Here is a 22,888-nt window from a genome sequence, read left to right as displayed (position 1 = left end):
GACTCTTATAAAGAAGCCAAGAAATGGGAGAATTCTTGGCTTTTCATGGAGGCTGTGTGACCCTCCAGCAAGCAAATTGCCCTCTCTTGAGTCACAGATTCCACAGCTAAAGGTCATGGCATGATGGGGCCTCCCAGTTTGCAGAATGTTGAATAAGAAATATATTAAGTGCCTCCCTTCCCCATGGCTTATTCAGAGATCATCGTGTGGATGCAGCAACAGGGTTTGGATTTTCTTGTCACTACCCCCCAAATAGCAGAAGGTACATTGGCTCATTTGTTCCTTTGCCAACCTCTTCTCCCCAACTGGATGTAGTTGTCTAGAGCCATAGTGCATCACTTCGCTGTGAGTACATTGTACTCCTTTTGACAGGGTTGTGGGTGGGAGATGCTTGGGCAGTAAAAGTATAACTATGTTGAACATTGCTGAGGTTTTATAGGCTAGACATCATGCTTGGTGTTTTTTCCTTATGTAGTTTTATTGAGGTATAATTCACTTGCCATAAAATTCACCCCTTTAAATTGTAGAGTTCTCTAGCTTTAGCATATTCATAGTACTCTGCAGCAATCTCCAGTGTCTCATCCCAGAACATTTTTATCACTTTCCAAAGAAACCCCGTGCCTTTTCCCCTTGCTCCTGGGTAACCATTCAGTCTGCCTTCTGTTCTGTGGATTTGCCTGTTCCACATAGTTCACGTGAATGGGATTCTATAGTATGTAGGCCTTTGTGTCTGGCTGCTTTCAATGATGCAGTGCTCTTGAGGTTCCCATGCCTTTTGTGTGCATCAGACCCTCTGTCGGTGTCATGCTGTGCAGTCATTGTGTGGGTGGGCATTTTGGTCGCAACACCTTTGGGTAATTGGGAGCAGTGCTCTCAGAGTGCTGCAGCGCAGGCTTCCATTGCTGCAGCTCTCTCACATGCTTCTTACCTAGCGGTGGAATTGCTGGGGTTCACAGTAGCTATATGCTCAACCTTTTCCAGACTGCCAGACTCTTCTCCAACTCATCATTTTGCCTCGTTGTACTAGTTTATTTTGTTGAGACAGTCTCACTCTGCAGCCCAGGCTGACTTGGAACTCATGGTGATTCCCTTGCCTCAGCCTCCCTGGTGCTGAGATTACAGGCATGAACCACCTCACTTGTCTTCTGTGCTGTATTTTACCTACATTATCACAGAAACTTCATGAGGTGGAGTTAGAACTGTTGATATCCTGCCTTTCAACAGCTCAGTGGCAAGTTGAAGCCCAGAGGTCTCCTTCCTCGCCCTTGGCTGCACCTAGGCACTGATGAATCTTTGGCCAGTGTCAGATCTCTACTAGGCTCTGTTTTAATCTTCAGGATGGGGTCTTGAGACTGTGTCATGTACACTCTTCCTGGTGCTCAGTCAGGCCCATTTATTGACTGAAATGTCACCCTTTCCCATCTTGGTGTGTTTGTTAGGAACTTGAGAGAGGTAGCCTTGTGTCTTCAGAGTTCTTTTGGTTTGTGGGTTTTCAGATGCCCCCTGGGTTCTGCGTTCCCCAAAGCATGCTCTGGGAATCCTGTAACCTTTTAAATCAGGTACCTGTTCTTAGCCCTGTTGGAGAGTGGGATTGACATCCTATTTGTCAGTTTGCCTTGCTCTCTTATCCTCTGGCAGATTGTGCTGATGATGACCTTGCATCCTTTTTCTCTTGTAGGCTAAACCCATTTATGGTGGCTGGCTGCTCCTGGCTCCAGATGGCACTGACTTTGACAACCCAGTGCATCGCTCTCGGGTAAGGATACCTGAGAAAATTCTTAGAGCTTCATTTGCGAACAAATTGGTGAAATTAGGGAGAGAAACAGGAAGTAAACACTGGAACCTGAGTGACAAAGTCAGCAAGGAGCCAACATTTTGTGAACTCCGAGGTCTCAGAAAGTTCTGCTCACATAGATATAGAGTCCTTGTTTCAAAATGTGCCATTCTTGTATGGTGTCACCTAGTGTGGGTCATCTGAACTCTTTGAAAACAGTCAAATGGAAAGGCAAAAAAGCAGCTAAGTACATCTTTGCAGCATGTTAATCTAGCTCCTAGGTCCTTTAGAACCAAGGCAGTTCCCTCCTGACCAAGGGGCTTCTTTTAGCACTATGAGTCCTAATAAAGGGCTGAGGCTTGGACACCTTACACTGTCCTGTCTCCTGGGTCTCTTCTGGAGCAAAAAGATGGATAAAGCTGCATTTTGCTGACCAGAGGCTTGCTCATTTCCTGGGCAATCCACTGGGGATTCAGCTCCAATCAGAGCATCTTTCCCACGCACTTCTCCTAGTTGTATTTATATAGCTGTCCTAGCTCTGCTCATCCCTCCTCACCTAGGTAGAGCTTCAAGAGTACATGTTCTGGCCCACAGAACTAGTGGCATTATATTTCTGGTCCTTGGGCTTCCTTCTGGAATGGATTGTGATTTCAAAGATAGCACATAGGAACCTTGGAAATGTTTTTGGAAAACAGGTGCCAGTAGCCTGTTTTGGAACTCCAGCCTGGAAGCGGCCCTAGCAGGTCCTCTCTGCATGGCCCTACAAGTCCTGTTCTTACCCCATGGGTAGCCAGTGGTTGCAGCTAGAATGCAGTACCCAGGGAACCAAGTGCCTTTCCTGGCCTCTACTAAAAACTTCAGAGCTGCCACTTTTGGCTCCTATTGAGAAAGTCATTGTTTTAACATTTATTTTTCTGGCCTAGAGCAAAGAAACATATATTATAGTTAATTCTATGGCTTTAGTGCTAGTCAAAATTTACATGTTATTAGACTTTATAAAATGTTGAGAATAGAACCTTGAGTCCTTCTGAAATCAACCCGAGGGGTTGGAGTGGAAGCCATGCCTGCCTTTGAGTCATTATTTAGACTCACAGCCTCATGGGTAGGCAAGACCCTTCACACAGAAAGATGGTATTCATTCCAGCTCTCAATGGCTGATCACGGTAACACCCCTGGAGGCTTGGCCTTTGTTGGGTTCTTCTCTGTTTGATTTTTGTTAGCTCCTTCCACCACTGTTGAATTCCTCAGCTTTGGATGTCTGCTTCCTGTCCCTTGGAAATCACAAGACCAACCCGTTTATATCATTTCCCAGACTCTCTTGGAAGGGATGCTGTTAGTGTCCCTGCATCCTCAGGTTATTCCAGATCACATAAGATCATTCATCCAATAAATCAACAAACATTCTATGAAAAAGCTCTGCTGGCTGCAGTAGAAACATAGAAAAGTGACCACATAACAGTTTCTACTCCCAAGGAAAGCTCCAGCTTTAAAAACTTCGTGGGGCATATGGAAGCACTAGTCATTTTGTGATTAGGCTTGTCTCCTGACCCTACCTGGCTAATGAATCACTGTACTTATGTCTCTGGTTTCTTTCCTCCTGCCATCTACCCCAGAAGTGGAAGTCTCGGAGCCAGCATTCCTTAGATTCTGTGTGTCAGATATTGGGGTTATGCCAGCTGAGACCCAGGGCCAGGATACCTGACCCCCAACTCTGTGCTCTGTTGCAGAAATGGCAGCGACGATTCTTCATCCTGTATGAACATGGCCTCTTGCGCTATGCCCTGGATGAAATGGTAAGTGTCTTCAGCATTCCCTGATCCTGGCCCTGCTCTTCCCCAGGCTCCTCAGCTGTGGCACTGCTGGCCACATCATGTGTGAGTGCAGCCCTACTTAGGCTTCTGTTTGGGAGCCTGGAATGTTTTAAAGGACTTGTAGTACTAAATAGAAAATACTCTATAAACCCAGATCTTGTGCTTAAGACTTTTTAGCAGTTGTTGGTAAGAGGAAGCTGTGAAGAAGGAAGTCATTTGTTCAAGGTTGGTGAAAGTGAGGGCAAAGTCCTGGGGGTCACCAGGGGTTTGCGCAGGTGGTGTTCCTACAGGCCTAAGTGGTCTGTCTTCCCAGGACTGTCCCACTAGATCTTGGTATAGATTTCTTTTTAGCTGGCACCCGAGGTCAACTAGTCCTGTGGTGAGAGCAGATGGCCTTCTTTTCTTCCACTACCTGGTTTTCTGCCTGCAGCATGGGTGGGCCAAGTGCTTGCTGCTCTTGCTCCAAGGGCCAAAACCCCAGCCCAGCCAAGTAGAACAGAGTGGCTGCCTCTATTTCTACCCATGTCACCTCTCTTTTCTCTAAGGAAGTTTCTTTCTCCTAAATGAAGCTTTGGATGCCTCTTCCTTTGCCATTTGAGTAGACAAGTGTGTGCAGGTATGCACTGTGGTGCCTATGAAGACTGGGACCATCTGGGAAAGTCTAGTCATGCTCTTTCAAATAGATTGGCCCACTTGGTGTGCTCAGAGCAGGTTTCTTAACTATGATGCTATGAGACTTTAGAGTGTGAGATAACTGTCTCCAGGGACTTTCCAGAGGGTCAGGACACTAGGAGGTGATCATTAACACTCACATGTGCCGAGCAGACCCTTTTCCACATATGCTTTCTAATGTGGTATTTCACTCCTTTTATTCTAAGATTATTAGTGGGCATGATATTGTCCCTATAGCTCTCCCTCTCCCACAATAACTGTCACCTCATTGGTTGCTTAAGATTTTTCTCCCCATCATTCCTTCTGATGAACCTAAGAGTGAACCACAAGGGGTTTTGCTGAAGAGCCGTCTGTGAGCCAGAGTAATTTGAAGTGAGCACTGACAGTGACCCAGCTAGAAACAGGAACAGGTAGACATGCATGATGCTCTTCTCCCAGTTCAGGAGACACGAAGGGCAAACTCCTCCTCTCTTGCTGTCCTCCTGTCTTAGCTGCCAATGGGCAGCAGCTCTGGGATAGGAGTTAGTCTCCCATAAGCCCCATTCTTAAGTTCTGTAACTAGTTAAGAGTATTGGAACCTCTAGAGGTTATGTTCTTGTTGGGCTCAGGCCATGAACATCTGAAAATCAGCACAGGGACTCTTGATTTAGGTCCAGCTGAAGTCTAGAAGAATTCATTATTGTGTTGATTCAGTCCCATCAGCACAAAGAGAGCGGCTGCTGCCACCCTTAACAGCCGCTTCTCAGTAAATGAGATCATTGAGCCAGATGTGCGGACCCCCTGTGGTCCACAGTGTCTCCCAGCAACCTGGATATAGTAGTCTGATCTCTGTTGCTGCAGTGAAGACCATGATCAATACAACTTGGGAAAGAAAGGGTTTATTTGACTACAGGTTCTGATCATAGTCCATCATTGAGGGAAGCCAAACAAGAAACTTAAGCAGGGCAGGAACCTGGAGACAGGAACTGAAGCAGAGTTCAGTGAGGAATACTGCTTCTGACTTGATCCCAGTTTGTGCTTTTGTACACCCAGGACCACCTGCCCAGGGTGCCATTGCCCACAATGGGCTGGGCCCTTCTGCATTAATCATTAATCAAGAAAATGCCCTCTGCCGACTTGCCTGCAGGTCAGTTGGATGGACGAATTTTTAAAATTGTGGTTCCCTCTTCTCAGATAGTGTCAAATTGAAAAAAAAAAATAAAATAAAATAGCCAGCACACAGGATGTGGACTAAGGCAGAAATGACTGTGTCAGGACTGTGAGAAACGAAAGAAGAAAAGAGAGGACATTGCGGGGACATCCGGTTCTAATAGTTTTTGTACACGGGCCATTTTCTAGCACATGGCCTTGGATCTGGAAAGACTAATCATGTCGTCAGTTGATGTTTTTCTGCCCGGACCAGGCTAGTGCACATGGCTACTTCTTCTGAGAGTGAAGTGGCAAAACCAGCAGTGGCAGTCATGTTGAAATGTCTTCTACAGTATCACTTTGGGCTTGTAAGGCTTTTCCATGTTGCATCAGGAAGTTCCCATAAAAGCTACAAAGGAGGAGGCCATCATAGTGAAGACTAGGCAGCAGGAGTCAGTCAGGGTAGGGCCAGGAAGGAAGAGACCATTTCAGTAGAAGTCAGGAAGGAAGTGGCATGGGGGCTCTTGCTAGGACTGAGGGTGAGGGGAGCTTACCCATGCCCTCTGGTCTGCATCATGTTAGGGTTTACCCTTTATGATCATTCCCTGGGCAAGAAGACGTGTCGTCCTCTACCCATTTGGGTGGGCAGGGTTTTGAGACCTGGAATAGAGGTCTGTGCTTGCTCTCATGTGGCTGGGCCCCAGCACAGTCTTCCCGTGTTCTTTCTGATTGCCTTAAGAGCCATGGTCCTCAGTAAGATTAGTGTGCCTCAAGGCTATGTGGCAGTTGTGTGGTTTGATTAAGACAACTAAAGCTGTGATGCTATTGGTATATACTGGTGGGAGGCCAAGGATGCATAAGACATCTCCCACAGCAAAGAAGAATCAGCTTAAAGTTTCTGTAGTGCCCAGGCTAAGAGACTTTGAATGATTTGGCCAGTGGCTTACTTACATTTTTTTTTTTTTTTTTTTACTTAAAATGTTTAATTTGCTATTAATTAGCACAGGACACAGGACTAACCTACCTGATTCCTGCTGGAGTGGGATAATTGATGATAAGCTAGGGTTATCTTATAACCTTTCTTTATCTTGAGAGGTTTCTGTGGTACCTGTACCTCTGCTGCCTGTGTGTGCTACTCACTCAGGGAACACATCCATATTTCCTATGGCATTTTTGGATCATTGTGCTGTCCCCATCCGGGTTCTTATATCTCAAAACATCATTTTTGAGTGCCTGTGACTGCCTCTGGTCCTCCTGTCGTTCCTGGCTAAACTGCAGCTCTCACTGGTAGCCTGCCCTTCTTCCCAGCTGACTGGGTGCACCATTAAGTTGTAGCATTTTATGGCTATTTTCCTCCCTTAACACTTAGTCACAATCTGTTTCAAATTGTCATTTGCCTGTTCTACATTATACTACTTTTCCCCCTTCTTTTAAATGCTTTCTTACCAGCCAAACTTACGGTTTTCCACTGTGATTGGGGTCTTGATAATTCTTGGTTTCTTTCCATGTTGTCTGGGTGGGGTTCCGGGGACCAGGCATAGCAAGATGTGTGGACTTGGGGCTCACCAGATGTGGTGAACTGGAGAGAAGATGGCCTGGGGTGGTCCCAGAAGTGTTAGGAATGTGGTGAATTTGAATGGCTCTCTGCGAAAAGGAAAGTGATGGTGTACAGAAAACTGAGAAACGGTGAAGAAGAGAGGTCTCCGGGCCCTTGCTTGGGCTGGGAAGCAACAGGTGAATGTCTGATGGTTGCAGTGTGCCCTCAGGAGGTGGCTAGTGGTACTAGCTCTGGGTGCTTTAGGACTCTGGCTGGCTGAATAGGACAGTACAGGTCCTTGGTCTGACTGTTGCCTTTTCAGGCAGAGCTAAAATGGCACTCACTTTTGGGAATCTCTCTTTTCCTTTTTGAGCAAGTTTCTGTCTCCATACTCCCAAGTAGTGTGTGTGGAGGTGAGGGGCAGGATGACCCACAGACATAGTTGAAGAAGTTAGACCTACTACTTTTCAGGAGAGGACCCGAGGAACTTGGAAACCCCACTGCTACCTAGCCTTTGCTTTTGCTCCATGGCTGGATGTTACGGGCTGAAGGGTGGCTTGCATCTGGCAAGAAGTTCTGGGCCCTATAGTGGGCCTGTTCTCTTCCTTTGCCCACATACAAGTAAGGCAAACAGATGGTTGAATGCTTTGTTGGGTTTGTTTTGGTTTTGTTTGTGGTAAAATATGCATAACATAAAACTTACTACCCTAAGCATATAACACAAAGCACATAAAGTGGCAGTGGGTGCTCACACATGAGCCATCACCATCCAAGTGCATGAGAGCTCTGTCATCTTCTCAACAGAAACTATTCTCATTAAGACCCCCCGCCTCACCCCTTAGCCCCGTTTTCTTGCTTCTGTCTCAGCTTGATTCCATCAGGAGCCTCATACAAGTTGGTGTCCCTTACCAGAAATGTTTGAAACAGGTGGAATTTAGTATTTTGGAATTTTTTACATTTAGGGATATTTCCATCGATATTATGTGATGTCTTGGGGATGAGACACAAGTCTAAATAGAAAAATCATTTATGTTTCAGCTATACCTTATATACATAGCCTGAAAGCAATTTTATACCGTGTTTTTCTTGCATATAAATTTTACTGTACCCCATCATGAGGTTAGTGTGGAATTTTCTACAAGTCAGAGCTTGATTATATTTTGGATCATTTCAGATCTCAGACTTCATGTAAGTGGACTCTTAGCTGCTTGTATCTAGGATATTGCACTCTATGGGTTCTCAACACACCTCGTTACAGTATGTTATATCATGTGGCAGGATTCCCTTTCCTTTTCACTGTGGTAGGTCCACAGTTCTTGAATCCCGTCTGCTCTAAGATGACCTGTACCTCTGCATGAAGGTCATTGGCTTGTGATGCCTGTCCTGAAGTGCAGTGACAAGGGCTACAGCTTCCCAGTCTTGAGAATCCCTGAGAGAGCTCAGCATACAGGAGCTTTGGGACTCTTGGATCACGCTGACTTCCAGCATCCTTGATGTAGCCTTTTTGGGACATGCGCCTTTTTAGACCTGTCTGGCCACTTGTGAGTTTGTGAGTCTTGTCAGATACAGTAGCCCAGCATGGTTCACTGTGGGTGTCTGTGTCTGGTGTGTAGAGTGATGGTCTTGTGGGGTTTCTCATTAGACTGTCTCAGATTGGCTTGGTTGGGCTGCTTTAGAGATGTTTCTTGTAGGATATTCTAGGCCACTTTGACTTTGGGACATGTGTATACTTTTTTCTGGGCACATTTCTGCTATTACTGTGTCAAAGCTACAAGCAGTACTTGCTGGAGTATCCAGGCCCTTCAAAAGCCAAGGAAGGGCATCAGCAATCCTGCTGCTATTAGGAACTGGCAGCTAAGGTGTCATTTTCTTTATAGCTGACCTCCTAGACCCTGATTATGCTCAAAGCTATGACTGCCCTGCATTAGAACCCTATACAGGGTGAGCTGAGAATCCCTTTTGTAACCACCCTTGATTTTTTTTTTTTTAAGGGAATGTGACATTTGAGAATACTGTTTTGAGCTCTGGCTTGTTTTCTTCCTGCTTAGAGCTTTACTGGGCAGTCTGCCTGAGCAGGTGAGAAAAGGGTCTACTTCTGCCTTGTCTTGGCCCCCCAACTATGTCTTAGTCTATCGTGACTTTAATAGCTCTGGGGGACATCACTGGTAGAGGATGGACACAAAACACTCAGAAAATCCCTCTGTGACACTCAGGCTGTGGGGACTCAGGTAGACATATAATTGAACTCTTTCGTGGTAAAACCATGATGAAAATACTGTGAGAGGCGGTCGACAGTTGGGGAGGCAGACCAGTCTCCTAGGAGGAAAAGAGAAGGAACTCTTTGACTGCCTCTACTTGCTGCAGATTTTAAGGGAGGAGCCTGCTGCTTCGTCTCCAGCTTGGTTCTTTGTGTACATTTTGTAATGTGGTCCCCACAGTGATGTTGGCTGTGGATCAAGATCAGAACAGTCTCCTGAGGGTGATAGCCAGAGAGTTTCTAACCATTACCTAACATGTTATACTCAAGGAAGCCCAGTGGGAGGCGTATGACTGAGACTGCACCCTGGGGGCTGACCCACAGGTATGGGATGAGACAGGATTCCTAAGCATCATCCTTGAACTGCTCTTTGGGGTGTAGAGGGAGTGCTGACTATTCTCATTCAGGGCCAGTGTAGAACAGTTTGAAGCTTGTTTGCTGCTGTGGTTTGGATAGGCATCCTTCTAGAAGTCTAAATATAAAGACTTAGTTTCTAGGGTGGCACTGATAAAGAGATGCAGGCCAAGGATCTTTCAAAGGTGGGGCCAGCAGGCAGTCTTTAGGTCATTAGACTATGGCTCCCAAATGGATTGTAGGGCTCTGATTTCTCATCTTGGAGATGTGACCACTGGCTCTAACACATTCCTACCATGATGTACCATCCTCACCAGAGGCCTATACCAGTAAACCTTTAAAACTGTGAGTCTAAACAAACTTTTCTTACTTAAGTAGCTGGCCAGGAAGATGGCTCAGTAAATAAAGAGCACACACACACACACACCTGATGGCCTGAGTTCAGATCTCAAAGAAAAGCCAGACATGATGGTATGTGTCTGTAATTCTAGCATTCCTATGTTGGGGTGGAACCAGTGAGCTTGGAATATGCAATGCAATGGGGAAAAAAGAGACCCTGCCTGCCTCAAACAAGCTGAAGGCAGGCCTTTGACTACCACACTTGCACACACATTCACACACACACATACACACAAGTTAAATAAACAAACAAGTAGCTTATATCAAGAATTTTGTTGCAGTATAACAAAGCTCTCTGGTACATGTACATCCACTGTGGGAGCCTTAAATGAACACCCCTAAGCCTTAAAGAGGGAGGAAAGTAGAGAAGAGTGGGCAGGCATGGCCAGCTTTAAGGGTTCAAGTTAGCTTCTGTAGATTGGCCACTAGTGCTGAGAGGAGACAGGTCACCATGTTCTCTCCTTCCTATGCCCCTATCCACAGGATGCTTGCTGAAGCATGGAGAACTCTGCACTTCTGGGTATTCCCTACAGGGCAGCAAGTACTTTGATGCAAGGGCAGAAAACAGTAGTTAACTGTCCATCTAAGTCAGGGTCATAATTAGATCCCCAGGTACCCATTTCTTCTTTATAGTTACTGCAGTTCCTTCAAAGGGAAGCTTCTGGGCTCCGTGGTGCTGTCTGACCAGCCCTTTGCTGTCCTTCCAGTTGTTACAGTGGTATTCAGTTGACGGAGACAGTGGGAGCATCAGTTTTATGTCTCTGTTAGGTTTTGCTGGGGAAACATGGAGAAGATGCATTTGTGACTGACACCTGGCCACTGCTGTAGAGCATGGGTGAACTTTCCCATAGCAGCCAGGCCAGCATGGTTAGCAGTTGTTTCCCTCCTAAACAGAGAGGAGTGCTAGAAAAGCTGGCAGCTCAGAGTTAATTGGCTAGGAATCTTGACTAAGCAACAGGTGGGAAACAACTGTTGAAAGAGTAATTTTTGTAGAAAACACCAAAAGCACATAGGCTCGAAGAAACCAAGCCAAGTGGCTAACGCCAGTGTAGTCAAGAATGAGCTTGCCATACCATCAGGCAAGATGGGGCAGTGTGAAGGCTGCCAAGTCTTCCGGGATAGCTTTCGTTCTCTTTCCCCCTTAGGTCTCCAAACTGGACCCCCACCCCCACTTGGGTGTCCCTTTCCATTGACCTCAGCCCACCTGACCATGCCCTTCACTTTGGGCCTTCTGTGAAATAAATGGTGTTGTCCATCAACATAACCATATAGACCTGCTCACCAAGGGGCCTGGCTGGCTGGAAGCTTAGGAAGCCAATGTTAGTCTTCCTGTTTTCCCCACTTCTAAGCCAGTACCATAGGGGCCTTCTCTTACCCCTAAATGCAGATTAAGGCAAAGGTGATGGCTTTACGATAAGAAAGCTCTAGGGGCCCAGCAGTGGTGGCGCACGCCTTTGATCCCAGCACTCAGGAGGCAGAGCCAGGCGGATCTCTGAGTTCGAGGCCAGCCTGGTCTACAGAGAGATCCAGGAAGGCACCAAAACTACACAGAGAAACCCTGTCTTGAAAACCCCCCCAAAAAAAAAAAAGAAGAAGAAGAAGAAGAAGAAAGAAAGAAAGCTAGCTAGCTAGCTCTCAGGATCCAGGAAGTAGGTGCGTTGGAAGACTCTCAGAGATGCAGGGAACAGTGAGGGAAATCTCAAAGAAGGTGAATCTCTGCATTGTGCTATGTGCTCATCTATATGGAAATGTATTGAGTGGCCCATATAGGGTAGATATCAAATTTGTACACAGAATGGTAGGTATGCACTTTTACAGTTGCCATAAGTGTAATGGCCTAGAACAGTATGGATTTAATTTCTTTCAGTACTAGATTTTAAGAATCAGGTCAAGGTGTAGGTGCCAGTTTCTCTTTGAGGCTCTGCTTCCTGCAGACCTCAGTTCCCCTGTCTGCTGTTGTCAGCTTATGGTCCTTCCATCCCTGTAGCTTTTTATTTGTATTGCATGTCCATCTCCTTTTCTCCTACGTCATTCATCTCAGGCCTCCCTCTCCCAGAACCTTTAGAATTGCATTGAGGGATCTGCTCTTGTATGTGCAAGGATTGTCTCTGGAGTGTGTGAGCCCTGTCTATTCATCCTTACATAAAGAAGCTCTTAACTGACTGTGGGCACATATCATGGAGCAGAGGTACGGCATGTGTGCCTTTGGAGGCAATTACTCAGTCAGCTTCATAGGATATCATCAGAGGGAGCTGCTTCGGAGACAGAACTTTATGCCTTGAACAGTTTCCAGAGAGATGTTGCTGATCAGACTAAGAGCTGTACTGGCCTTGTCTGAAAGATAGCAGAAATGGCTGTCTTCTTCCTGCAGATCTGACACTATTGTGTGAGTGGAGGACATAGCTCCCAGCGAACTGTGGGAATTCTGTAGGAGATGCCCTGACTGTCACAGATGGAAAAAGAAGGAGGCCACCAACCCTGCCTGTGGGCAGTATCAGATTGTCTTGTGTAGGAAGGGCCTGGAAACCCGCCCCTTCAGGTGGGTTAATTAAAGACATCCTTACAGCTCAGCTTAGCCAGTGGGAGGCCCCTTAGTGGAAGATGCAGCAGTGTCTCTGCTGCATTCATCAGACCGACCACAAGGAGAAGCATGTAGGGCAAGAACAGGCCCCTTTTTGTCCCATAGAGTCTGTCATCCTAGTGATGGTCCCAGTGCTTCTCGGGAAGTGTAGACCAAGTGCAGACCAAGTGTAGACCAAGCCTGCTTCACTACGGCAGGGGCAGGAGAGGGCAGAAGTACCCAACGCAATGAGACCTGGAAGGGCTTTGTGCACTATCAGCTATGTCCCACTTCTAGCCAGCCTCATAAAGTAGGTTTTATCCTATTGAGCAGAAGGGTCCTAAAGAGGTGATTGCCCCTTTTGTTCCTCCCCTAGTGACCTTGCTTTTAGGCTTCAATCTGTTTCTGCATCCCCAAATTTCCTATGTGACAAGTCATTCTTGTCTTGAACCCACCCAAAGGTTGTCCTTGTCTCTTGTTAGAATACTCACCAGTGGCAAGGTGGCTGTCCATCCACAGGGCATATAGTTGATGATGGAATAGAAGCCAGACCTCACTTCCTAGGTGCTTAGACTATATTGCCTCAGTGATCAGTGCAGAAGTGAAAGAAGTGAGACATCAGTCATAGCTCATTTCTCTTACTGCCTTGGCTCTTGGAGAGCAGAGTACACTGCTAAAAGTTAAGGTTAGTCTGGCCTGGAATGTTGGGTTGTAGGCAGGTTGGCCAGGCATTTCAGAGCCTTACCTGGTTAATGTGTGGAGAGTACTGCTAGCTTGGAAGAATTGGAGCAGAAATCCTGCACCTCTACATCATTGATGGGCATGGATGCTACTGGGTGGTTGACACCTAAAAGAATAAAGCCCTCACTGAAGCTCCCATGGCACAAAGAAACTAGAGAAAGCAGTAAAGAGTTGGCCTGCCTCTTAACCTTATACCCTGAGCAGCTGAGGTCTGCAGATTGCACTGGATGTGGTGAGCATGTTCCAGATTTGTTTGTTTGCTTAAATGGTTTATTATTGACATGTGTGTGTGTTCAGGTGTCAACAATATATGCTTAGTACAGAACTTAAGAAAGCAGTAACCAGGCATGATTCTATGGGAACACTGACATTTGGATGCAGAAAACTGTTGGAAATAGAGTTACACTCTGTCAAAGGAATGACACAGAGAGCCTCACTAGGCAGTGATTACCAAGCCAAGTACCCCATCAGAACACTGAGCAAGTCCCTCAACCTTACCTGGTTCTGTGCCTCAGTTGTCTGCATGATTCTATCATGTTTGAGTTCTTAATGGCTCTCTCCCTCCACTAGAAGTAGGCAGTGTGACAGATTCATGTGGGCTGTGTATCGAGACTTCAGCTTCTTTGCTTCCAGTTCCAGGCTTGTCATAGTCACTTGGAGAACTCTTGTTAAATGGCCAGCACTAGAACTTCAGAGAGGAGCAGTAGTAAGGGTGTGTCAGATAGTCCTAGTTGATCACACCTTGGGAATACCCTAAGCACCTCATTCTGTGAAACGTCATGGAGATGACAGTCACATCTTTGAGGATATGAGTTGGAAGGTGAGATGTTAGAATCTGTCTTCTCCCTCTTCTTCCCAGGGTGAGAGTAGGGATGTCGAAACCAGCATGGAGTTGATGGGGATTCTTGAAGTTTCTATCCATGCTTTCTTCTTTAGCCTCATTGGGTAGATGGCTCTACTGAGCAAGAGAGGAAGAGAAAATGTTGGCTCTTGAAGCTCCTAACCCTTTTTGTTTCCTTAGAGGACCTATAGGGCAAGACAGACACCTGGTCTGTCTGCTAGGGTGCTCTCTTGTCCTGTTTCTGTGGGCCCTGTGAATGAGCAAAGCAGGACCGGGATAGATTGTCCCCATTGTCTGTCATCTGCAGAAGGGATAAATATGGATGTTATTTCCACAGAGTTGATAGGTGTGTTTCAGAGGCTGCTCTGTGGCAGCCTATATAGTGGTTTGAAGGACAAAGGAAGACAGGTCTACTGTGGAGAACAGGTAGGTGCCTTTAAGGAAACAGACATCTAAACTTTGCATAAATTAGTGGTCATGTGGGTCTTACTGGGCGTTAGTGGTCTGCTCCACATGTTGTTAGCCTTTTCCTGGCTTCCTAGTTTTAGAACATAACCAGTCATTTGATTGAAACATTTTATTTACCTAAAGCCAAGTGTATAGGTTGTGAAGCAGCTGTGGTGCTTGGACATGTCCTCTAGCCTTCAGGAAGTGCCCACAGGGAGAGGAGGATCTGACCAGTGGAAGAGCATGCATGATGCTTGACACATCCGAAAGGAGTGCCAGCCACTGGATCTGATGCCTCGGCCCTGGCACCCTACCCTTAGAAAACTGTTTGAATTTCTAATCATAGTGATCATGGACCAGGAGATTTTGGAGAAAGAGAGTATATTATGTTATATATACCCATTTTTTTTCTCTCTACCCTTGATCCTTAGTTTTGATATATGTGAAAGCTGACAATGGATCAGATGGGAATTTTAAAGGCTTTAAACAGACTTGTAATTATTTAATCCAAAAATTATATTTTCATAGTTTTAAAAGTTACTTGGGTTGCTACAAGTTTATAACACAAAGAACACCATCTTGCCTGGGCCTCCTTATGTCCAGCTTCAGAGGAGGCTGTTTCCAACCACTCTAGCTGAGGTTGTCTTAGTACTTACTGCTGCTCTCTGGAATCATGAGTCATGTGAATCTGTTTGGTGCTAGGGATGGAACCTAGGCGCTCCCAAGTCAGGTAGGTACCACACTCCAGGCTTCTGCATTCATTGACACTACTACTTTAGTTTCAGAAGACACTATGTATTGATTTTATGTACCATAAAATAAAATTTAGTGTTTTTTAGCTGCCTAGCATCCATGCATCCACATCAAATGTGAGTAGTAGGCACATGCATTGTCACATCTCTTCATAGCCTTCATCCAGCAGGATAGTCACATGGAGTTTAGTAAGTAGTTATATTAGTGCAACATGTAGAAAGTGGGCACATTCAAGCAGCCGTGGAATACATAGGACTGTCTTCTCTTATGTATAATTGTACGAGAGTGAGTCTTTGTTGTGATGGTAGCTCCCCATATAGGGCCCTCTACTCCTAGTCACAGTGTGGCCTGGCTCTTTTGCCTGCTGTGTAGCTTTTGGTCTGGATTCTACACCACTCTAGGGAACTTCCCCCTTCCCAGTTTGGTGTGCTTCTTTGTTCTGGTTTTTATTTGGGCAGTCTCCTTAGAAATACATTTGAGGCTTTGCTGGTCTGGGACCAATCATAGGAAGCCCACACTCTGGAAATGCCAGTGACTGTGCTTGACTACTAGAATGAGATTGGAGATCATTTGGAATTCTGAAGGCATTTTCTTCTTTTATCTCAACTATTACTGTGAAAAGGTCTGGTTCCTGAGCCTTTGTAAATAAACTGGACTTGCCCTCTTAGAACTTCTGGAACTTCTCTATTTCTTGTGCTCTAAAATAGCTAGAACCTGTGTTTCCTCTCATCAAACTGGAAGCCTTTAGCATGAAAATTTATGTCCTGATGGAGCTAGTTTTGTATGCTGGTCTCCTCGGGAATTCAGTGCTTGCTTGCTTCCTTTTCTTTCTCTCTCTTCCTCCCTTCTTCCCTCCCTCCCTCCTTTGCTTCCTTCCCTCCTTCCTTCCTCGTGCACATGTGGCTTGGAACTCACTCTGCTGTGCAGATCAGGCTGGCCTCCAACTCTGCCTCTAACCCCGAGGGCTGGAATTAAAGGTGTGCGCTGCCACCACCCCTGGGGGGTTCCCTGTGCCTTGTCCCTAGCACTTCTCTCTGCTGAGCAGCTCCTGTCTTCCCTGCTTTGCCCATCTTGGACCTAAGCATGCCTCACTCCTGCCTTTGTCCTGCACTTCTTGTTTGCTGTGTGCCCTGTTTCCTGGATGTGGTTCTTTCAAATGATTTTGAGTTATTTTAAAGACTTACCCTACCCCTCATCTAACTTGCCCTGTCTCTGCCTTCCCAGTTCCCTTTCCATTGGCATTGGCCTGAGGTTTTTCTCAAATGAATAGCAGCCTGCCACACTAACTTCCTGATAGATGTGACAGACATCTGTTCACCTTAAATAGAGCACCAACAACAGACCAAAGCATGATCCCACTAAATCCAGCTTGGCAAACCAATGAGTTTATTATGCTGACTTAGGGAGCTCTGATAAGGGGTTACTTAGAGGAGCATGGATGACACCCCCCCCCCCCCCCCGTAAACACCAGCAGTCCTACCCATAATCCCCTATTACATTAATCTTCTATTTCTTGTGTGCTCTAGTTTCTCTCATGATCAATTGAAGCTAGCGGAAGCCAGGAGGGAGTGCTGGCTAGACTCTCAGGAGAAGATGCTTTGACCTTCCCCTCTATCTTCCAGGGAGTATTGGTAGTCCTATTGGTGTTACCAAAGACCCAGCTACCTCTGTATTGTTCTTAATTAGTTATCATGGTTACTAGACCTAGAATCTCTATTCCAAGATGTACATAGGGTTAACATGTTACATCTGGAGGAAAAAGGCATACTGTGACACAACCCTTACACTCTATGTATACAGGTTGCACACAGATCCATTCACCTACAGTACCTGCCTGAGGAGAATTGTGAGCACTGGCTCCTTTGAAAGGTCCTGAATGTCCTCAGAGATAAGCCCCGCACATCCATTCTTTAGAGAATGATATTCTCAAGAGATCTTTCAGACTTTTGCAGTTCCAGGCCAGCTAAGGCTACATGCTGAGACCCTGCCTCAAAAACAAATAAACAAACAAACAAACAAATAAATAAATAATGAGAGAGGGAGGAAAGAAGGAGGAGTAAAGAGAGAAGGAACGGGGAGACACACAGAGACAGACAAGACAGACAAACCAACTGACCATGAGTGCTCCAGCCTGCACTTTTTCCTGAGCAGGTCAGTGTTCCCAAACTGAGCCCTCTCAGCTCCAGTGTGAGCATGCCTGTGGGCAGCAGAAGGACTTGGGGTGGGGTTTTGACTTTTAGGGTGCAGGCTTTCTCTAAACTGTGTATGCTGTTCCCACATAGAGCCTTTTGACGAGTAACCCTCTTGGTGTGTCTGCCTAGGACCTTCAGAGCATTGGCTTCCTAACGTTTTGTGGCAGCATGAGCCTGTTTCCTCCTGGCTGTCCAGGATCTTCTATCCCACTTCTACTTCCCAATCCCTCTGTTCCAAAATCTTAACTGATTATCTAATGTCTGCTGTTGTCTTCCTTGTTTGTCCTTTAGAGTGGATACTATCATGACCATTTTTATAAAGCTTTCAGTAGGAAATTAACAAAGCCTTTACATCAGCTCTGAGAAACTGGAGGCTTTCAGTGTGTGCCAGGAACAGTCTGCATGCTCTTGGTGCAGCTGGTCTCCTACTGTGAGTGAGCCGTCATTGATTTCTCCGCTGTCTGTGCCATACTGCAGTCCCAGTCCTTTTTTGGTCCTGTGAGGCTCATGTTATTGCTGTGGGTCTGTATAGCTCTATCTCTGGTTTTGGTAGGGTATATGATAGTATGTGTGAATGAATACAAATGCACCACTCCAGCCCCAGTGACTTCTGCACCTTTTGCATCCTGAATTAAATGCACCTCTTCATTACTTGCCCTTTTCATCAACAGTTGAAATTGCAAGCCCTCCTGGTTAGAAGCCCAGGGGTTACTTGCTGTTGGAGGAAGCATTTTATCTAATCTCTGATGAATGAGCCCTTTACTAAAGGGCCCATTCACCTACTTGGGACCAACAATAATACCCTTGTGGTGGCCTGGACAGGTTCTGCTACTGATACTCCAATAACTTTGAGAAGGCCTGCCCTCATTCCGGGGCCACGGAGCACTGGTGTCTTTTCTTCTCACCTGTTTTCCTGAGAGCTCTGTCTTACCGCCTTGGGAAACCATCGGACTATTCCTTCATATGGTCGGTCGGTGCTGCTTTGCTGTGCCCCTTGAAGCTGAAAGTTTGGAAAATAGAGATGGAAAAGGGTCCTTGCTTTCCAGGAACTCAAGTCTTGCCAGAATAACAGTCAGCTGCCCTGAGATGTGTGAGCTGTGAGAGGTGGGCAGGAAGACACATTTGCCCTCTTTACCTACATGTGGCAGGAGCCAGCCACACAGTCAGCTAGTAAGGTTTGCAGCGTCCCAGGTAGGAAAGGATGAAGAATAGTCTGGGCTGTGAAAATGGAGGCTTCTCAGCAGGGCCAGTGTCCCATGCGGAAGGTGGCACTACCCAGAAATAGGGCTTCCCCTGGTGACAGAAGTAAAATTAGTTCATGGTGAAAGTTTTGGGAAGCAGAAAACAAAAGTTGCTTGGTAACTGGAGGTAACAATCAGTTCAAAGATTTATGTAAACTTTTAGGATATGTGTAGTTGTGTACTTTTCCTGAGACTAAAAAGTAAGATTTGTAAAGTATATAACATTGTTATTTTTAAAGAAAAGTACTCTTTTCAACAGTTTCTTGTTTCATCCTTCTAAATACTATCTTTATTCATTATTCCACGTTTTCAGGGTTTTGTTATTGTTGTTTTGTTTTTTATTTTTTGTTGTTGTTGTTTTCAAGACAGGGTTTCTCTGTGTAGCTTTGGTGCCTGTCCTGGATCTCACTCTGTAGCCCAGGCTGGCCTCGAACTCACAGAGATCCACCTGGCTCTGCTTCCCGAGTGCTGGACTAAAGGCGTTCAGTTTATTTTTAAACAGTGTAGGTCACAGAGACCGTTCTTGGAAGTGGGGTTGCTGTGTGGAGATGAGCACTTTGGAGCTCCAGTAGCACTGCGTGTATCAGCCGACTGGCTGGGTCCCCCTGGCGTTTCTCTCTTTCATTTCTCTCTGTCCTATCCCTAACTCACATTTCACTACCCCAAGCTAGAGTGAGAGGCTTTTTGAGTGAGGCCTCCAAAAGATATTCAATACAGTGTTTGTGATCTTTAAGAATTGAGATATTAGGCCGGGCGGTGGTGGCGCACGCCTTTAATCCCAGCACTCGGGAGGCAGAGCCAGGCGGATCTCTGTAAGTTCGAGGCCAGCCTGGTCTACCAAGTGAGTTCCAGGAAAGGCGCAAAGCTACACAGAGAAACCCTGTCTCGAAAAACCAAAAAAAAAAAAAAAAAAAAAAAAAAAAAAGAATTGAGATGTTAGAAGCCTGAAGATAACTGAAAAATCTTATTTTAGATCTGGCTTCTCTCCCACTGTCAGAACCAGCAGCAATGGATCTCAGCAGGCATTCACTCCTGCCCCTTGCCTCTTCTCAGTGCTCTGAGGCTGAAAAGGGGGAGCTGGGTGCAGATACACAGGCTAGTCACCCTCTCTTGGTAAAGGGAAATGGAGTAGGCCGGCACAAAGTGACATGAGAGCACCACTCCATCTCTTATCCAGAATCTTCCCTGTCCCATCTGCCTTCAGCCTCTGACTCTCTACCACCCATTTGCCTTTGGAATTGGGATGGAAACAAAACTGTTTCAGGCCACAGAAGGTCCCTGCTTACTTAATTCCCATGTCTCTAAAAATATCTGTGAGCTTCTTCTGGCCCAGTCTCCTCCCCTATGCTGCTGCTCTCCCCCCACCCAAGACTTAGGGGAAGAAACAAGATCTCCTCCTCATTGTTCTTCCCAAGCTCAGAAAGGAATAAATAAGAACACTGAGTTTCCAAAGTTGAAAGGGAAAAAACTGCCTTTGTTAGGGCTGGAGGGCCGCCGCAGCGTCTGAAGCCATCCCTGCTGGTGACAAGTCCACACTCTGTCGTCCCTTCTCCTTCTCTAGGAGAGGAGTAAAGGGTCAAGAGCCCAAACTCTTCCTTCTTATATATGTGTGGGATGGTGAAGGGGGCTCGGGCCCGTGTGCCGGCCAGGCTGCCTGGAAGAGCGCATGTGGGAATGGCATGGCGCCCAGCCCCTGACCACGCCTGGTCAGCACAGGCCAAAGGGGGCTGTGGGAAGTGTTCAACCTCAAGGCTGCTTGTGGCCCTGGGCGCTTTCTCAGGCATTTCTGGATTGGGACAGAGCCTCAGACACCACCCTTCCCAACCCCCATCTCCTAGCATTGGACTTCTGCCTAATTGAGGCTTTATTTATCTCTCTGTTTCCCAGCTCTTTCTGAGACAGACAAGTGGGTGAGGCCCACAGATTCTCCAGAAGCACAGCGGAAGAAGGGCCCAGGGGAGGAAGAGAGGAAGAAAGCACAGGGTCTGCTCCTTCTCCTCAGAGGGGCTGCACAGGGAGGAACCAGAGGAAGAACAGGGCTGCGGAGCTTCCCAGTAAGGTGGCTGTGCAGCGTTTCTTCTCATCAGCATCCATTCAGAATCTAAAAATAGCCAGGCTAGAAGCACAGTGCTGCACATGGGAGCTCCAAAGAGCTGTGCTCAGTATTCAGCTGCTAGTTGAAAGCTACCGGCTGCTCTCCCTTTTCCTTGCAGGCCAGGCCTATACCCCAGGATCCAGCAGAGACTTGGGGTGAAGAGGAGCGTAAGACATACCCAAATGCACTCAGCAAACTACCATATGTTTCTTTAGAAACAAAACGTGGTTTCCCTTTCCTCTGCTTGTGCTTTTTTTTTTAATTTTTAACTTTTAATATTCCTACTTAGGATTTGCAAAGCGAAGCAAACCTACCCCTAAAATGTAGGGCATTTAAAGAGAAAAAAGACAAACTATTGGATTTGGAGTAGTTGTGTATAGGAGGGCAGAAGCACACACACACAAACCTGTTTTTATCCATTTTGCCTAATTATAAAGTCAAGATATTTATCATGCACATTTTTAAGACACAAAAAAGAGATCAATTTTCCAGACGGTCTGCTGCTGTTTGGTCTTTGGTTCAGTTTTTCAGAGTCAACTCAAAAGGAAAATCCTTGTAGGTGTCATAATAGTAGAGGTCAGAGTAGAAACTTAACCTTAGGGTAGTGTGCCCTCCCTGGGTGCTTCTTGGTAGCTGTGGGTTGGTTCTTCCTATGCACTTAAGGGTCCTGGGCAAAGGGCCAGCAAGTGGATACAGATATGGGTGACTGTAAAAGCCTGCATCTCCCATTCCAGAAGGATTCAGACTTGAGATCTTAGTTGCCCAGAGTGCCTTACTGGCATCTTCAACCTCCAAAGCCAATTTCAGTTTCCAAAGTCTTGGAAACCACAAGATAACTGGGACAGGAGAACGGTCTTCTTGTTTACTCTAGGCTGGGCTTTCTCTGCTTGTGGAGTCAACCATAACAAAGTTGAATTAGTTTGCCTGCAGGCAGTTGTGAGAAAATGCATGGATTGATGTGTAGGAGCTAAATTCCAGTTCTACTTTCTATCAGCTCAGCCCAGGAGCCTTTATGACTCACTAAACCTGCCCTTTCTCGTCTGCACCGGGACGACTGTAAGGATAGCGGCTTAGTGTGGACAGTAATCCAGAATGTAGCAGAACCCTGTTTCCTTCTTTGAGCATTCTTCTGGAGACAGGGAGAAGACAAAGACACCATTAGGGTATCCTGCTTTCTGTGCTTACTTGGCCATTAGACCAAAAGAAAGCCTTTGTCCCTTGCAAGGTAGTTTCTTCCCGTGCCTAGAGTCCAAGGACACCTGCTCACTCTTGAGGAAGTAGTTTAAGGTTTCAGTAATGTTACATCTCACTAAAAATACTGTTCATTTATTTGAACGATCTTGAGAAATCTTGAGAAACATTTGACAGTGCTGTAGACAACAGAAAGGACTCCGGTTATGCATATAGTTCCCTATTAGTTTATATTATTTCTTGAGAGAGAGTTCTGAATATAGGATTTGAAAGATCAAAGGCTAAAGAGACTGCTTTTAGCTTCTAGAACATGACTACTGCAGCTCGTGGTAGTTCAACTCCCCTTTTAGGCCATGTAGTCCTGCAATTGACCCTGGAATATGCACTTGTTCTAGAGGACTCTATTTTCATTTCATAGTGTTTAGACCTGTGGGCCACATTGGGGTGGATACCTAGTCCCCTTTGTGGTAGGCTGTTCTGGACCAGCAGCTGGATATAACTCTTTGTCCAGCCTTCATAAGTCCAGCTGGTTACTCCTTGTTTCAGCTTCCTTTCTGACTTCTTTTTGTAGCCATTTCCATCTTCTGTGTGTCTGAATTGATACTGTCCACACTTGATACTGTGTACTGAGCAAATGTAGTTGGAGTGATACAAGTCAATAACTCAGCTCTGTTCATAGGCTAGGAGGCTGTCATGTTACCTCCAGATAGGGCCTCAACACCTTTTCCATCCCTCAGGTTTCATCTTCCTGGAGGGAGGTGTGATTGAGCAGATCATGGGCTATGAGTTGGTCATATACTTCGGGTAGCTGTGGTGTCTTTTTTTTTTTTTTTTCTTTTTTTTTTTTTTGGTTTTTCGAGACAGGGTTTCTCTGTGTAGCTTTGCGCCTTTCCTG

The 22,888-nt window shown here is 46.0% G+C and overlaps 1 protein-coding gene across 7 annotated transcripts in view; it reads left to right on the top strand.

Annotated features, from left to right (window-relative positions):
• Mprip (myosin phosphatase Rho interacting protein) overlaps positions 1-22,888 on the top strand; it is a 125,432-nt gene that overhangs the window by 28,900 nt on the left and 73,644 nt on the right. For 6 of the 7 annotated variants that reach the window (XM_052757378.1, XM_052757380.1, XM_052757381.1 and 3 more), the window contains exons 2-3: positions 1,679-1,756; positions 3,502-3,567. In XM_052757378.1, the coding sequence (XP_052613338.1) occupies positions 1,679-1,756; positions 3,502-3,567 (144 nt within the window). Of the gene's footprint in view, positions 1-1,678; positions 1,757-3,501; positions 3,568-22,888 lie in introns of those variants that run through there. The other variant, XM_052757379.1, reaches the window with a different exon arrangement.

Source organism: Peromyscus californicus, unplaced genomic scaffold, assembly GCF_007827085.1.
Source record: "Peromyscus californicus insignis strain IS unplaced genomic scaffold, ASM782708v3 Scaffold_3__1_contigs__length_106647218, whole genome shotgun sequence".
Lineage (NCBI taxonomy): Eukaryota > Metazoa > Chordata > Mammalia > Rodentia > Cricetidae > Peromyscus > Peromyscus californicus.
This window is presented reverse-complemented; position numbering and strand designations above follow the sequence as displayed.